The sequence below is a fragment of the Urtica dioica genome, chromosome 8 (genome assembly GCF_054948205.1).
Source record: "Urtica dioica subsp. dioica isolate 48M chromosome 8, U.dioica_male_clone48M_v1_H2, whole genome shotgun sequence".
Lineage (NCBI taxonomy): Eukaryota > Viridiplantae > Streptophyta > Magnoliopsida > Rosales > Urticaceae > Urtica > Urtica dioica.
The window spans coordinates 27,180,423-27,198,658 of record NC_142763.1 but is presented as its reverse complement, the minus strand read 5'-3'; the positions used below and the strand labels follow the sequence as shown (position 1 = coordinate 27,198,658).

The following is an 18,236-nucleotide window of genomic DNA, read 5'->3' as shown; positions in this document are numbered from 1 at the left end:
TCATGAAATACACTTGTACGATTTGAAACATTAACGACCTATACTCATAAATGAATCTAATATACACTAATAAACACTCAAGAAATTTCACCGACAATGCACCAACAAAAACATTTCTTTAAAATTAAAACCCTAGACTTACCGATTTTTGGATTAAGATGAACACCGATACCGTCTTCTCAAGTAATTGTTGTTTTTAAGTGTATCTCGTCAAAATAAACTACTGCTCGTCAAGAATTTTAGGGTTTGGAATACTTCAAATATCGTCGCTTGTAGAAATTGCCATTTTCGATCTAAAGCTTTGTTTCAGAAGATTTGAAAATGGATTTTGGATTTTACTTGATTTTCGAGGAATGGTATATGCGTGTATTCTTGATTTTGTTATGACGACTTTGTTTCCATTTATTTTTGCATTTAATGATAATAGGGGTTAACAATTCAACGCGCGAATCGGCAAGATTTCAATTTGGATTCTCGTTTAATGAACAGTAATATTGTCCCTTCAGTTTGGTTAATGTGATTTACTGGCTATTTTAAAAAATAAACCAAACATTGGCTATTTTCACAATTTATTATTTTCAATTGGCTACTATACTCAAGCTCCCTTAAAAATAAAACTCAATTGATTAACTCACCTAAAACCATTTATCATATATACTGACAAAGTCAAAGATCGTTCTCATGTATGTCTCTGTTGATCGATCTCAAATATACAAGCATCATCTTTTTGTTCCTATCCATCATTGTCTGCAATGAAACAAAAAAATGAGGCAATAATACTTAAAGAAACACACACATAAAAGAAGAGGAAAATTTGATAATGCTTAATTAGAAACTGATATACATATTGTTTCGATCCTAGCTGACTCGTTTTTAGTATAGGATTGACATGTGACAGTTCCACATTACTAAATTATGGGCTAAATTATGGGCTTGGCATGTGGGTTTATAACCTCTTGGGTACCCTCTCCCTAATAGCTAGCTTTTGGAGATGAGTTCTACCAAAATGATTGTATCACATCATGCCAAAATCAAACCACACTTGTAATAAAATAAAAGAAATATGTGTATGTCTATGTGTATGTGAGAGATAGAAGAAGAAGGAGTGACCTGATTTCGTGGTTGAGGGCGGGCCAGAGATGATGGCGGAGGCGGAGAAGATAGAGTTGGAAATGGGAAAACTCGCAAAATGAGTTTGGTGGAGACGACACCAAAGAGAGAAAACCCAAACCGACATTTTTTTCTTCTTCCGATTCTTCAGAAGCTAGACGGTGTCATGTGTATTTATAGCCTGAGACCTGAGTTGACATTTGTTTATTTTCCTCTTCAGCGTTGTGACATCTAATTTTTCGATTGCAAAGGTTTGTGACATTTGGTGAATTTTGATTAGCTCTTCTTATGAACAATAGAAACCCTATTCTTACTTATGATAAAGCTAATAGATAAACATATGTCAAAATTATAATTAGCTGTTAATCAATATCAACTATGTTGGATCTTTTGTGGCATAGATATGTTTGGCAAAACAAATTGTAACAGGGTTGTTCAAGCCAAAGCATCAAGAAGTTGTTCAAACAACTTGCTCCATGATACTTATGTCTTTCCTCATGCGCGAAACAAAAAAAGGGTAACTGTCACGACCCGCGAGCCTTAGCTCGCCCATGAGCCGCGGCAGAGATCTTCGTATCTTACTTAACATAAATAAAATTCATAAAAACTTTGGTGGAAGCGCTTCCGGAAAACATTTTCTAGAAAAAATTTTAAAATATTTACATTAGCGTCTCAAGAATATGGGCAAATTTTTCGTTTTTCTTAACACATACTATTTAAAACTTTACAAAAAAAAAAGACTCGTCTTTAAAAAAACAAAACAGACTAATTCGCCCTTGACTTAGCCACAGGTCGGCAGCCGTACATACATGCGCCTACTTACTTACCGGTTTCCGCTCATGCTCTGCTCAGTCTTCTTTAGCCTTGCCTTTATCTACAATATCAAGATAATAACTGTGAGTCGAAAGACTCAGTAAGTGGATATCTACATATCTAATGTACCATGCACATAACAGATAAGCAATGCATAACATAAAATTCATATCTTATCATAACTTGCGGAAGTATCGGCTTAGGTCCCGATAAATCCACCTTACTTAAGAATCAATCGGCTTAGGTCCCGATAGATTCATCTTACTTAAGAATCAATCGGCTTAGGTCCCGATAGATTCATCTCATAAGAATTCACCAGCTTAGGTCCCGGTGATTCACCTCATAACATACTTACTTTTATCATAATCTATGGAATTAGCAGCTTAGGTCCCAGTAACTCCTACTTACTTGAGAATATGCCAGCTTAGGTCCCGGCTATTCCCATCATACAATACATTTCTTGCTCGGGATCCCTTAATGATATCCGCACACATGTCTTATTGGCGCCAGACAAGAGGGTGCACAATCTCCTGCCTGATCCCCGTCTATGGGGTATATCGGAGGCGGTACCATTCCATGTCTTCTCTTTAATTAACATAACATGAGAGACTGCTTAGTTCGGTTTCAATCCCAATCTTAACGTATATTCTTTTCGCTTATTAACTCGTGACTTATAAGATATTGGGATGCGACTCCCAAAGATCCTATCATAATATCCTCGCTTTTGAATACGAGTCTTAACTAGAGTCTCTCATAACCCAGCTCACTAGGACTGGATCTCTGGAAGGAGGCTAACTAAACACGTAACAAAGGCTCGGGTACCTAGTTACCTCTAGCCATTTTTGTTAGCCGGACTAATTCCGTTTCTCAATTCGTTAGTGGCTCAAAGCCCTTAATCTTGATAATGAATTATCTTTTTGTTTATCTTATTCTTGCTTACTAGAAAGCATATAGAAAATGCACGTACAATATATGTATATATATATATATATATAAAGATATATATAATATTTCTTGATATTGTAGGTACCTAAAATCCACTTACCCGAATAACGATTCTTTCGAATCCTAAAAACTCCTCTTCCAGAAAAGGGTTCTTCTTAAATTCACGTATAACCCAGTCCACGTGAGCTCCTTCCTGCTCGCTGCTAATCCTTATAGCAATCTGGACTTATCTATGGAAGAGAAAGATCGAACATGGAGCGTACTTAGTATCTCGTCCATCGATCTAGTAACGTACATACTTCTACTGGAAAGAAAGCTCATATGGAACGTATTCAAAACCTTCTCCTAGTCACGCTACTTAGAGCGTCTCCAACACGAGCATCAGAGAATACATGACAGAACAGAGATACAGAAAAGAATCGACGCCTAAAAATAAGGCATTGACATCGCTTTTCTAATCTAAGCTAAGAAACGTCTCACGCTATTCGACCACCTATTCTCTCGACTGGGCAAAGCCCATTGCTTAGAATAGGTTCCCGATGGTCGAAACTAAACGAAAAGAACGTAATAAGAAATTCTCACTAAAGATCTATATCGTACATAAGTTATACAAAATAACTCAAAATAACACTTCTCGAATTAAACATATCGTATATAATATCGTGTACTTAGTACTTGTTATTATTCAAGAAAATAATTACATATAATCAGCTAATTACCTTAATTTAAAATTAATTCTCATTTACCTTAATATATTTAAAATTAATTCGATAAATCCATTGGACCATAGTTCACTCAAGAATTTAATTGTAACAATGGAAAGCTCGTTTATTATTTCCAAATCTCCAAATACGAATGACGCAGAAACTTGTCCTTACAGTAACTAAATACTTTGGTTAATTTTCAACTTTCTTGGTATATAAGATCGGATTTGGAAAGTCCGACTTATGAGTTGTTCGCAAGAGATTAAGGAAAGTCGATCATTTAAAATCCACATAGGGTTTATTTGAGCGATGATCCCTTAATAGTTTTGGCAATTCACGTTGTCATAGCTCTGAGTTTGTCTCTATATTTTGAAGATCTTCACCGACAACAAACTCTGAGTAACGCATAGCTTTTGTACCGTCGTACTAAGTGTGAGAACGTGTTTTACATATTGACGTGCTTTGAATCTTCGAGAGAAGATTGTGTGAAAGTGAGATAGCGAGCCTCAGACCTAAGAGGATCTTAGGTTGCAAAGAATCCAGAGGGTGTCAAAGATGAAGGTGTTTGCGAATGAGAGCTTAGTTGAACTTAATATTCACGTACCTTTGACGATTGATAGCTAGTGGATTGCACGTACCTTTGACGATTGATAGCTAGTGGATTGCTTTTCACCCAGACGCATCTGTTCCTCTGAGTAGGTGGTTTTCACCGAACATGATTACCAATCTCGTTCTCTTATTGCTTTCATTTATATGTTTGACTGATCGCTAATCTTAGTTTTCCGTATAAGATCAATCAGTTGTTCAGCAAGTAGTCACAACAACTTAGTTGAACAACCATCAAACATCACGTTAATTAAGTATTTCAAACTAGATATTAACCAATGATTAGTCGTATCTATTTTCGATGTTTGAATATTTGTACGCATTAACCAGTATAAACATGAGAGTTTTACGGTGTGTTCTTCTTTGCGTTCAAACGATTCTTCGAGTTCTTGAAATCTTCAGAACTATTATCAGATATTAATCAATATGAACAGAGTATATCTGTAAACATAGGACTTTTAGGGTTTGTTCTTTGCAATGGAATGATTTTAAGTTCGGCATGGACTTGTGAAAAAAAAGATCTGTATTACCTGAAATTCTCTTTTCTTGAGATGGAAGCGAAAAATATAATTGTAGGAGCTTGAGAAAAACGTTCTTCGGTAAACTTAGAAGGGTAGACAGCAAAGTCGTCCTCCAGAGCGGAAAGAACTACACTTGTTAAAGTGGTGATCCAAGGTATATCGTCATATGCGATCTTGATGTTTCAATTTGTAGAAAGCTTTTTTTCTCTTCCTTAGACACATGAACGAGGAAATCGGTGGACGAGGAGGAATGATGTTGGTAGATACTTGGAGCTTACTCGTTGGCAAAAGTTGTGTCAACAGAAGTGTGCTAGAAAGCCACATTAGTAACAGGTAGACTCAAATAAATCGCCGGAAGAGGGTCGGAGATTTATTTGTTCAGGGGACGAGGAAATGAGACTTCAGTCAATTAAGAGATAGTTCATGGATGAGACTATAACTTGAGGATTTTTCAAGCCATAGAGACAAATATGTTGATATGGAGTGCAAATAGGTCTGAGAACTGCATCATCAAAACAACTTATAAATTGCAGTTAGAGCTTCCTTCGATCCCAAGGAGGATATATAGAAAGAGATTGGTTAGGTCCAAACTCCATTTCAGATCGAGAGTGTTTATGTGGAACCTAGAGAGAGATTGTTTCCCTATTGCCACAAAGTGGAAGAGCATGGGAGCAATATTGGACGCTAAAACATATGTGTGGGAATCACTGTTGGATTAAGATAGTGCATTATGATGGATGTGGGGTGATTCGATCAGAACGAACTCGGCCAGAGATCTATTTGGCGATTCTGTTAGAAAAGTTCGGGAATGTACAACAAGTTATTTTTGTAGGGGAGCGAATATCGAACACATTAAACATTGAAAAATGCATGCCCCGAATCAGTCTTTGATCCCTCTCCAGGACTGAGATTATAGTTGAGCTTTTGTGGATTTTTTTTTAACGTTTTTCCTTCAATTGGCGAGGCTTAAGTTGTATGATAGAATTTACTCAGTTTATTAAATGAAGAAAAAAAATTATATTGCATTCACAAAATCTAAACGTAAAATTAAGATTGTAAATAGAAGATAGTTTTATATCAAATACCATTTTGATATTCTTTTAACAAAAAAACAAGAAACTCAGGGGAGAAATGTCCTTAACATGAGACAATACAAGAAGCTTGTATGTCTAACGATGATGAAGCAGTTATGAAAGTGGCTCGAAAGTTCCAAGTATATGACATTTTGTGAGACTAGTAAAAGCGTCCAATATAAACTCTTTCTTCGACTTTCATCGCCAAACAATGTGAACTTTAACTTACACCCTCTGACCAAAATACCCTCGAGTTAGAGCCGTATTGACGACAATGCCTAAATTCTTAGCTGCTTAGTTCTCTTCTCTTTTCTCTCAGATCACTTACGCACACCAGCCACGAATAAAATATATATCTTTCTGACCAAAATACCCTCGAGTTAGAGCCGTATTGACGACAATGCCTAAATTCTTAGCTGCTTAGTTCTCTTCTCTTTTGTCTCTGATCACTTACGCACACCAGCCACGAATAAAATATATATATATATATATATATATATATATATAAATATATAATTAATATACATTATTTCGGCCTCGAATTTATTTTCCCGAGAATCGAACACTACAAATACCGTGCAAAACCCTTCGCTTTCTCTAATTTCATTTCACATTGGCAATTGGCTCTTTCTTTGGGAATCCCGAATCAGAAAGGTCAGTCAGTGCTTCATTTATCTTCCTTCCGTAATTTTCGTTGAAGAACTTATGGAATTTTATTCTCGAAATAAATATGATCCCTCGTATGAAGTTTGAACGAAACCTAGTAATTGATTGATTCGAACTTTTTTTAACCACGCAAAGGTATTTTTAGGATCCCATTTTTTTCATCTGAACGAACGTCGATTCGTGTTGCGTCTTTTGCTACTTCGTTTCAACCCGTAAAACTGATTATGTTTGTCGCCGAAATTGGTTTAAAGAGAGAAAATTCTTTGTGCTATCATAATTTCATCGTCGTCATGATTTGTTTCTATTTTTGAATTTTGGTGTTATAAGGTATTTGTAAATACCCATTCGTGTTTGTTGATTCATTCTTTAAATTTATATTTTCGTTCCTGATTTGCAGGTTAACTATGGGCTTCAATTCTGTATATCGTTCCTTGCAAGAGATCTTTCCTGAGGTAAACTGGCCTCGAAATTGAATCCTTAGCCGTTTTTATTCCTTTCTGTTAATGAATATTCTTTTTAGGATTACAGAATAGTAATATGGATTAAGTTATACATTTTGAGCTAAGTAAGAAATTCTACGAGAAAGAAAGTCCAGATTATCACGAAGCAACAAATGTTCTCTGAAAGTTTGCAAATTTTTTAATAGTTATTAATTTGAGTACTTTAAATACGTTTCTAAACTTTTGTTTGTTTGTTTGTTTTTATATGAACTTTTGACAGATCGATGCTCGCGTTCTGAGGGCAGTTGCGATCGAGAACTCGAAAGATGCCGATGCAGCCGTTAATGACGTTCTTAATGAAGTTTTACCTCACATGGCTGACCAGTCCATTGACAGAAATAGCTCTGCTAAAAGAAAGAGTTTTCCAGCCATAGACAAAAAGCAGCCAAATGGAATTCCTTGTTAGTATCTCTTTTTTACATGCACGTAATTCAATATCTTGATATGTTTATATTTGTGCATATTCACTTTTCAATAGATAATTTATGTGGATTTTTATTTATTTATTTGAAGATGAGAGAAGTGAAGACTCGCTGCCGCGTCTGCCAGTAGTGGAGGCAGCCTTTGCAGAGCCTTCTTCGAGATCAGGATTTTCTTTGGGCGAAAGCTCGAAGAATTGTTCTTCTAGAATTAGAAACTATACCTGCCATCTGGATGTGGTAGATAATACAGGGCCTTCTTCAGAACCCGGTTGCGGTGATGCTGGAAAGGACCTGACTATTAACGTCTCGATTTCGGATCATCAAGATCTGGATAAGATAGATAACACGGGGACTTCTTTGGAACCCAATCGCCCTGGTGTTGGAAATCATGTGACTGTTGATACTGCCACGACGGACCATGAACCCCAACTTTTGAGCCATTCGGAAGAAGGCAATGGTCATTTATCTACAGAAAATTTGGATGAGGAGTTGATTGTTTTAAAGGGGAGCTGTGAGCAGAAAAATGACATGAAGTATATGCAAACCGTCAGTGCCATGTCAAATGGTCCGGAGAAGAAGGGAACTAACGATCTGGTCTATATCAGCTCTGATGAAAGCGAAGTTTCATGTCACAAAATCGATGGCGTAATTGGTCAGACGACGAATGGAGAAATTGGTTTTACTGGCAGATTGGACGAGCCTGACCGTGATTCAAAAGAAGTTGACTGCAATGTTATTGATGGTTTCGTGGCCTCTGACGAACAAAACTTAAATGTAGATTGCACGTTTTCGGAACCAAGTAATATTGTTACCGAGATGGCTCGACCTCTATTAGTAGAAATTGCAGATTCTGCAGTGGGTCACACGGCTAATGAATCTGTGGCTTCTGATGAACAAGGCTTCAATGCAGATGGCTCTTTGTTGAAACCAAGTAACATCGGTTCCGAGGTGGTTCCCCCTGTATTAATAGAAACTGCAGATGCTAAAGAGTTTGAGCTTCAGTCCGACGGCGGTGATTTCAACCATTCAGCTACTAATGACGATTCTTTCATTGAAGTGGGTAGCAATGACAGTGCTTTCGCTAGGAACAGCAAACAATCTGGTCAAATTTGCAGCACTGAATTTCTTGATGAAGTTATTGAAGATGCCAAGAACAACAAGGTATATATGGTTTCTAAGATGGACAATACTGTATATATATTGCTTGCAACATTGCTTGAGATATCCTATAACCCCCTTTTTAAAATAGGTAGTAGCGTAGTACTAAATGTCAAGAAGAAATCTGTTGACAAAAGAAAATAGACTATCCGTATATTCAATCAAAACCGAAACCACTCATATATTCCTTATAATTTTGCTCTTCAATGTTTACTCAAAATTGTTCATTTTTGTTGGTGCAGAAGAACTTGTTTACTGTAATGGAGTCGGTTATGAAGTTGATAGAGGAGGTGCAACTACAAGAGAGAGCTGCTGAGGTGGCTAAAGAGGAGGCTGCGATGGGAGGCGTTGACATTTTGGTCAAAGTGGAGGAAATGAAACAAATGTTGGCAAATGCAAAGGAAGCTAATGACATGGTCAGACTCAGATGCCTATCAACACTATCGATTAGTATATCTGTTGTTTTTAGTGTCTAAAAGGCGAGTTTTTTTTTTTTTTTGGGGGTGTTGTTTCAGCATGCTGGAGAAATTTATGGAGAGAAATCCATTTTAGCAGCTGAAGCAAGAGAACTTCAATCTCGACTTCTCTGTTTGTCTGATGAAAGAGACAAATCAATTTCTACTCTTGATGAGGTTTGTCAACGAGTTTCTCTATTTCTCACACACTGTTTGGTTTTGTCTTACATATTCTCGATGTTCATATATGTAGATGCGTCAAACCCTTGAAGCCCGTCTTGGTGCTGCAGAAGAAGTGAAAAGAGCGGCCGAGCTGGAAAAACTTGAAAAGGAAGAGTCTGCTCGGGAGGCTCTCGCTGAGCAAGAGGCCATCATGGAGAAAGTAGTTCAAGAGGCTAAATTGTTAGAACGCGAGGCCGAAGAGAATTCGAAGGTGCCTCTTTTTTACTATTTGGCTGAATTGCTCTGGCAAAATTAGATTTATTCAGTTGGATGACATACTTCCTATTTTACCTCTGCAGTTGCAGGAGTTTTTGATGGACCGTGGTCGCATGTTGGATGTTTTACAGTAAGTAGTAGTCAGCTTTATCTTAATCCTTTAACAAAAAATTAGGTAACTAGCCAACTAAAACTTTTGAGATTGTTATATAGCCAACGTTTCGTAAATATTAGGTAAATAGCCACAAACATGACGTGGCATTCCCGGTTTGCCCTTTCTTTGAAATAAAAAAGTGGGGTATTTATGTCAATTTACGCGTGTAAATACATTGACGTGGCTATTAACCTAAAATTTACGAAACGCTCTTTATATAGCAATGTGAAAATGTAAATATGGCTATATACCTAATGGACTCATCCTTTAATGTCTAGCACTATCTTAACTTTTCTCTAAGACAAGGTCAAATTGAAGATGAGAACTTGATTCATGCACATCTTTTCTACTTTCGACTGTCCATTAACCGGTTAATTCTATCATCATGATGAAGATCTCTGATCTACATAAATAAATAAACAGTTGAATGCTAAGTATAAGAAATGGCGTTACTAAGAGTTAGCGTATATATAGAGGTCAGAACGACCGTTGAGGGATGGAATGGAAGGATTTAGTTTAGTACGAGTCTTGGCCTTTTTTGGAGAGTTTCGAGACTTTCAAATACCCATTTTTCTTGTAGTTTCTTTTGTTTATACCTGGGATTTAAGCACGTATATCAAACTCTCAACTGCGATCCAGTAGGAATAGTTGGCTGGTTTGGTTGACCTTACGAGTTGTATGTTTTTGCAGAGGAGAAATCTCAGTGATATGCGAGGACGTGAGATTGCTTAAAGAAAACTTCGACAAACGGATTCCGCTGAGCATGTCGGTGTCCTCGAGCCAGACAACTTGCAAGCTCGCTTCATCAGCTTCGTCTCTGAAGAGCATCACCTCCGATAAAGCTCCAGAGGACCCAGAGTTTCTCTGCAAGAGTCCGGTAGAAGGAACCAGTTCAGTTTCTTCAGTCGGAAAACTAAGCACTGAAGAGGACTTGGTGAAGCGCGATGACAAAGTAATAGAAGACGAGTGGGAGATCTTTGACAAAGAAGAGGAAGAAGAACTGAGAATTTAGATGGCCCCCATAGACCTAAAATTATAAGAGACAACAAATAAGACCTTGTTTTTGGCATGGCTGTGCTTGAGAATATTATATTACGAGCCCGTGTTTTTGGTCAATGTTTTGATAATTGCTACTTCCTAGATTTTATATGTACAGTTTTGCCTTTGGATGAATGAATGAATGTAGAGATGAACAATTATTGAAATTTTGCAGCCGCTCTTGCTGGGAAGCTACAATGCCTTGTGAAATAATAAAATCGGTTATATAATTATCTTACGGCCTAGTATATATTTAATTTGGGGTTTCAAAAATTTTAACAGGATCGTGCTTTTTAGGGCCAGTCTGAAATCGGACCTCAGTATGAAGTATTTTTTTAATGTGTTAGAACTCTTTTAATACTCGATGGCTCCACGTAGTATTTCTAGCTTCTTGCTAGAAATGCTTCCATTGTTGTGTGCTTGTTTAAGTTTGTAAGCAAGGTTGACTGAGAACAGAAAGTGGCTCTTGTTTTGTGCCAAAAGAACAGACAATCATTAATGCAACGCAACTGAATTCCCTACTTGTAGTGTCCACCAAAACTTCGAGCATTTATGGCCAGAGAAATTGACTATTTTCGCTAAATAGTTGTTCATTAGTTAAATCTTGGATTAGAATAAATATAACAAAATATTGGAGTTCTCTTTATTATATGAAATTATCTTCGTAATACATATAATTACGCTTGACTTGGCTGTGTTCCTTGGCTTGGTTATGTTGCTTTTCTCTCTAGTTCACCCTCTTGTCTCTAATATGACATAAAAAAATCTGTTTGGATTATATTTCTTAAACCATATCTCCTTTCCATCTCGTATAGGATATTCTCGAACGACATCTTTGAACGCACTTCGTTTATAAAAACTAAATGCATATTCGATATGGGATTTGCATATACTTCTCTGAAGTCAGGCAACCTTTGGTATCACCTTCTTCAAACTCTTAAGTGACAAATTCGTCCTATTTGTACTGACTTGTGTCTTCATCTTCACTTAATAAATCAGCCATTGTAGCCATCTTATCTTCGTCGTACCGTACTCATTTCCACCTTTGGCATTCCTTCGTCGTATTCCAGAACATATCTGTCTGACCCTCGGCCTTGCTTATGAAAATTTCCACAAATTATTAATCAACAAATTTGATAATGAAAGTAATTAATTATATTGGGCAATACATATATATATTTTTATTTATAAAAAGCTCTTGAAGGAATATATTGATAAAAGTCAAAGGCTTACGTTACAAGAAATTAAAAACTTCTACAAGAATAAAATGAATAATGGACCACAAATAATCATACATACAACAAAATAATATGCGAGTTACCCGTCTAACTAGTCATTATCATATTACTACACGAATCACGAGCGTAAACGCCGGTTTTCGCTTGTTCCAGATTGCGGTTTCATGGGTTTTGTCAGACGGAGATTCACGCCCAAAGAAGATAACCATATCTTATATATGAGATTTAGATCTGAAGAAACTTAAAAATACTCCGATTAAAGACCGAGCGGTACAAAAGCCAGATCTAAGAAGTCTGGGTTATTGAAACATAATAAAAAAGAAAAACAAGAATAAGAAAAAAAAAAAAAATATTCACCTACGCCGAGTCCTCCATTGGTTGAGACCAATGGAGTCTCTCTATTCAAGGAGAAGCAATGATACCGAAGATTATAAAGATAAAATCTTGAATTTTTTTTAATAAAATGTGCAGTTATGGTTTTTTTTAGAGAGATCGTGACTTTTTTTTATTTTGTATATTGGGTTATATATACATACATAACAAGAGAAGATATATACACACCCAAAAAAATATAATATAATTTAATTTGACATGAGGATATATATATATATATATATATATATATATATATAATATATATGCGTATATGTGTGTGTATATATAGATATACAAGTTTAACTCTCGCGCGTTGTGGCCTTGTGGGTGTAATGTGCTATATATACACACTAAAAATATCGACCGTCATGTATCCAGAATAATTTAAGTTAAAACTGATTAAGTAATGACAAATTGATAATTTTAAGCGGTGGCAAATTTGTAAATTTTCGTGTTTTCAGAGTTAATTTTTCTATGCTAAATCAGAGTGGCAATTTTGTCATATCTTCTAGTGACAAGTTATGTAATTATACAATTTTTAAATGGCAATTTCGACACTCTACTGTAGACTTAACAGTATGCCCCGCGAGTTACCACGGAATAATTAGTACATTTTAATATGAAGGAAGAAATATATTGAGAAATTTTCAGAAATATTTAAGTTTGAAAAAAAATGAATTTAAAGTTTATTAGAGACATTTTTATCTTTCTGATTAAAAAAAAAATCGGTATGAATGAGTAGTACTTGTGTCTATGGTTCAATCTCTTTTTCTTTTTCTCAGGTAAAAAACAAAAAAACAAAAAACAAAAGAAGTTACTGTAGCATAGTAATCCGACTCTTAGGGGTAATATAATAATAATAATAATAATAATAATAATAATATTAGTAAAATAAAATGTTTTTAAAAATTGAGTACACCGATATGTAAATAATTTTACTTATATTTGAATGCAAGACCTCTATTGTTATTTTTTATATGAGGAGGACTGATAGTAAAATAAGAACATGTGAGCACTAAAAAATAAAATAAGAACACAAAAAATATTTCGTTATTGTTTAATTTTAATGATATATTCACTATTACTTCAATAACAGTCACAAGGTCGTCATTCTAAGATGTTCGTCTAATAATAACATATTAATAATAAGCTCTGTGACAGATGATAAGAAATTGAAATGCTAGTGTAAGAGTGAAAAGATCTTTTGGTCAGGTAATCAGTAAAATGGTATGGTAATTATAAGCTATGAAGTTCACGCCTTTTGTGCATGAATTTCTTCTCCGTTGGTCAATTTATTTTCTTGAAAGAGTGACTGAAATGTGAAAGTGTGAAACTCTTCACATCAGCAGGCCTACACTACACATCAGCGTTTAATTTTTAACCTTTAATAAAAAAATAAAAAAATAAAAAAAAAAAATCCGCTCTCATAAATTTCATGATTTTTGTATCTCTCTATAAGTCAACTTATAGAGTATTTATTGCGCATTCTGTTGTGGGTGGAATTTTAGTACCCTAAAAAAACTTTTAAAATCAAACTCTGCTCGTTAAAATCTAAAGTTGGAAGTTTTTTAGTTTTGACCAAATTTTTTTTATTGAAATTATCTTGTTATTTTAGATTCATTCAACTGTTAGCTTTAAATTCTAAAATTAATATAATGAAATTAATTGAATAAAAGCAAAAGTTACAATTCGTAACCCAATATATTGAACTTTATTTTCCCGAATTTTTTGTGGTAAAAAAAAAACATTTTAGTGATGGCTAAAATAATCATTTTATAAAAATAACACTTCACAATCACACTGCCTTGCATTTGAGCTCACCGTTGACAATTCAAAATAAGGGAAAACTATGATTTTCATCTTTTGATCATAAAAATATTTCATGCTAAATTCCAAGTTTTTTTATACGGATTTCGTAGGATTACACTTGAGTTTAAAAACAAAAATCAAGATTTATTGCAGAAAAATTACAAAGAATTCTTTTGCTATTTAAGGCAAACATAAATAACAAGTGGATTAGGAAGGTAAAATGAAAAGCTTTCCGACAATATTTTATTTGTATGTCCAGTCATCTTTTATATATAGCTTCTACAGTTCTACCCCAAATTCAAGTATTATATTATATATAAACATTTTCGCTCGCCAATTCGATTTAGTGCATCACAATCACAGTGGTGTATCTGACGTGATCAGATATGGCTGACCCATATGTTCCTCATCTTTGAACGTACACGTCAGCATCAAAAAGCAGTTTATGGGCTTCTGAATTGGGCTTCAAGCCCAATTATTTTCAAGCCCATTGCGAAATACAATACAGCGGAATATTGATGGTCCATGCTCTTTTGGTTGGTCAAACATTGTTTCATTGTTCATATATGTCGGAGACTGAAAGGACACGGTCAATAACAGAACGCCACGTCAGCTAAGCACAGAAAAGGCCATTGTGGGGTTGCATTGGAAATACATATTTCTTTGGCCAGATAGCAAGAAAATGACGTGAGATTAATTTAAAGCCTCTATCTATCTCAGAAATCATCAAAAGATCCCATTACAAATATTCTAAAAAAAAAGCTGAAAGACAAAACAACTGAAACAAGAGTAATTCCTATAATTTGACACCTTAGTAATAAATTATGTTTGTATATGCGTGTGTGGGCAAAAGAGATTTTGGGTATGGCTTAAGAACGAGGGTGTGTTTAAAGCTGAAAAAAAGGGGAAAAAAAAAGCAAAAGAAACAGAAAGAAACTCGAATTCCTTCCAATAGGGAATGGAGATACTTTACCCAAAGTACAAATCGAATATCATCCTTTGACTGTCTCGTTTGTCTCTATATATTAATCATGTTATTATTTTTCTTTTCAAATAATTCAAATTTGTTGGTACTGATATTTGTTGGTATTTATTTTATGTGCCAAGGGTGCAGATGCTCATTAACCATCGGTTAATTTCTGAAGAAAGAAATGACAAAGATGAGGTTTAGATGACGATTTTCATTAAATTATCTTTACACATGTCAAGTCTATCGATATGCACACAGTTGAGAGTAATTAAAAATTAGTTACATAATTAACGATGATTAATGTGAACTAAGTAAAGGTAAACTTGAACTAAAGCCTAATTAGTCAGTTTAGTAGCCTTTAATACGTGTAAGCTTCACAAGTCCTCATGAACTAAACACCATATATCTGGTTAAAGACAAACTCTAGCAAAAGCTTCGTGAAGATATATACGAACGATTCATCTATGTGAAAGAACCAAACATCGAGTGGGTTGTTGAAAATGAGATCTCAAAGAATATCGAAATTGATTACAATGTGCTTTGTTCTCGCGTGAAAATACCGGCTTGGAGGCACGAGCAGGGCCGGCCCGATCTCATCCGGGGCCCTAGGCCAATAAACATTTTGGGGCCTTTTTATATGCAAAAATATATATATATATATATATATATATATATATATATATTACAGCCAAATTAATTGTTGTAGCCAAATATGCTCACACGCAAAAAGCATAACTATTGCTTGATATTTACAGTCTGTATTAATATTAGAGACTTGCATTACAGCCAAATACCTGATGCTCACACGCAAAAAAACATAAAAACAATTGCTTGGTATGTTCAAACTCCCAATTTGCTCCCTGTATCAATATTAGAGACTGGTTTATTAGTATTCAGACTGGTTTAAAACAATTTGAATACAATTGACATTAAATACAATATTCACATATAAAAAAAAACAATAATAATCTGTCAATATCAAATTAAATCTTAATATTTGAGCACAAATGAGAAGATACGAAGATAATGTATTAAATTTGTCTTTAACTCTCAAATATAAAACTGGACTATACTAATCTGTGTATTAATATTAGAGGTATCATACTCAGCGGTATCATACACACACACACAAGGACTCATCCAGTCAAACTAAAAAAAAATACCTAATTGCTTGCTCAAATAAACTCACCGGAACACGCAGGGTAAATTCAAACCAGAGAGAAGGAGGGTACATAGCAGTCAATAATCATAATGAGTATCTGTAATTGCTTGATTGTTTTCAATTTGAACTTAATCCAAGTACGATCTTAAGATGCTCAAACTTTTTTTTTATTTGTTTTCAGGGACAAGTTATTAGGTTATCAAACAAGAGCAAAGGATGTTTGGGGAGAAATTTCTAATTCCTCACCTTGATTCGCAGGAGGACGTTTGGGTCGCGCGGAGGAGATGGCGGCGCAGAGGACGTTTGGGTCGCGCGGAGGCGGAGGAGTCGTCCGTTTCGGAGGCGGAGGAGTCGTTCGTTTGGGTCGCCGAGGCGGAGGAGAAGCTCGTCGCAGGTGGCTCTGCGTTTGGGTCGCGCGGAGGAGATGGCGCAGAGGACGTTTGGGTCGCGCGGAGGCGGAGGAGTTTGTTTCGGAGGCGGAGGAGTCGTTCGTTTGGGTCGCTGAGGCAGAGGAGAAGCTCTCGCAGGTGGCTCTTCGTTTGGGTCGCGTGATTCGCGTTTTAGGTCAGGCGGAAGAGAACGATAGCCTCGTTCATTAAATAGGAAAAAAAAAATTTGGGGGCCCTTCCAAATCCGGGGCCCTAGGCTTGGGCCTAGCCCGCCTTAGCCCAGGGCCGGCCCTGGGCACGAGATCCAGCTCTTTGATTGTTGCACCAAACAATTGTTAGAGGCAAGAAGGCATGAAGTTCATCGAGAAGAAATTGAAGCCAAAATAATTTAGTGATTGTCTAAACGATGACTATGTAATTAAACTCCGTAGGGGATTGAGTGACAATTTTTGTTTCCGAGTTGATCAAGCCACCAAGTCCCACAAAAAGAATTAGTGACGTGAGGATTCAGATAGTCTTAGATTATTAGAATGCAAAGTCTGATTTGATTTTAGTTATTGGACCTCGAAGAATAAGCAAGATCCAAAGGGAGAACATCATTTTTTGGCCGAGTCTTGTTTCATGACAATGGAATATGGACTAAGCTTCAAAAAGTGTAGTTGACTCTAGTCTCGCGTTAGAATCGTGTTTATAGAGTTTTAATCAAAATCAAGACATCCAATGACGTAGATAAAGAATTATTCACTAGTGACGATTTGAGTGGTGGTGGAGAGGTTTTCAGCAATCACTCAAACTTCATGATCAAAGTTGCTAATGTTGAGTGATTCTTTGTGAATCGATCAAAAAGTGCAACCGAATATCCTTCGAAATTTCACCAAACAAATATTGAAAAATACACCAGATTTTAGATGCATTGGAGCAATTAATTATGTGAATTAGCATTAACTTAAACGCCGAGGACATGATTCAAGGCACGATAACTTCATATATGACTCAACATTAACTTAGGCATCGAAAATATGAGCCATAACTTGATTTGCGTGATGTTAGATCAATAAATTGAGGTTGATTTAATGTAGTGTTGAGCATTGGACTTCACTTTTGGTTCCAATAACCATTGATTCCGAAGAAGAACCATATTCTTCTTGGAGAAACCTTTCCATACATGTCTTTGATCCATCGACGAATCTATGACAATATTGTGCGTGATTAATAACTAACATGTGAGATATCAATAAGAAGAAATTGACACGATCCAATTTGAGAGCTGTCAGAACAAGATTCACGCTAAATCGAAAAGCGTTATCAGGAATCCGATTTTTCATTGACGTTTAGTTGATTAGCTCTGGTACCAATAGAATAAATGAAGAAGTTACATGCGATTGAGAGATAAAGAAATTGACAATTATCGTTAATGAATTTCGACCAAAGTCATGTATATTGATATACAAGTCGTTAAGCTAACTGCAAGTTAGTTAGATGATTAACTATGATTAACACTAACTAACTAAGACTAAGCGTGAACTAAAGCTTGATTAACAAGCTCATCAATCTTTTGATACGTTCATTTCACACATATCAATTAACTTATTTTTATCGGTAACCACCGATAAACAATATTCAAATACTCCTATTTTTCAATTATTTCTAAGTCACATTTTGGTATAGATACCTATGTCCTTAGGGGGCA

General features: G+C 35.6%; 1 protein-coding gene across 1 annotated transcript; it reads left to right on the top strand.

Moving 5' to 3' along the window:
- The first annotated feature begins 6,281 nt into the window (after positions 1-6,281).
- Positions 6,282-10,794, top strand: LOC149388780 (uncharacterized). The gene is made up of 9 exons (XM_089623514.1): positions 6,282-6,426; positions 6,836-6,890; positions 7,159-7,339; positions 7,452-8,521; positions 8,761-8,934; positions 9,034-9,150; positions 9,227-9,406; positions 9,495-9,541; positions 10,256-10,794. Exons 2-9 carry the CDS (start codon positions 6,843-6,845, stop codon positions 10,575-10,577), a joined length of 2,139 nt encoding a protein of 712 aa, XP_089479640.1. The 5' UTR covers positions 6,282-6,426; positions 6,836-6,842; the 3' UTR covers positions 10,578-10,794.
- The last annotated feature ends 7,442 nt before the right edge of the window (positions 10,795-18,236 follow it).

What these genes read in the sequence shown, in the direction of transcription:
- LOC149388780 (XM_089623514.1), top strand. Translation starts at nt 6,843, where the DNA reads ATGGGCTTCAATTCTGTATATCGTTCCTTGCAAGAGATCTTTCCTGAG. An exon ending in TGCAAGAGATCTTTCCTGAG is followed by an intron (nt 6,891 to 7,158) that starts GTAAACTGGCCT and finishes AACTTTTGACAG; the next exon opens with ATCGATGCTCGCGTTCTGAG. An exon ending in CAAAGGAAGCTAATGACATG is followed by an intron (nt 8,935 to 9,033) that starts GTCAGACTCAGA and finishes GTGTTGTTTCAG; the next exon opens with CATGCTGGAGAAATTTATGG.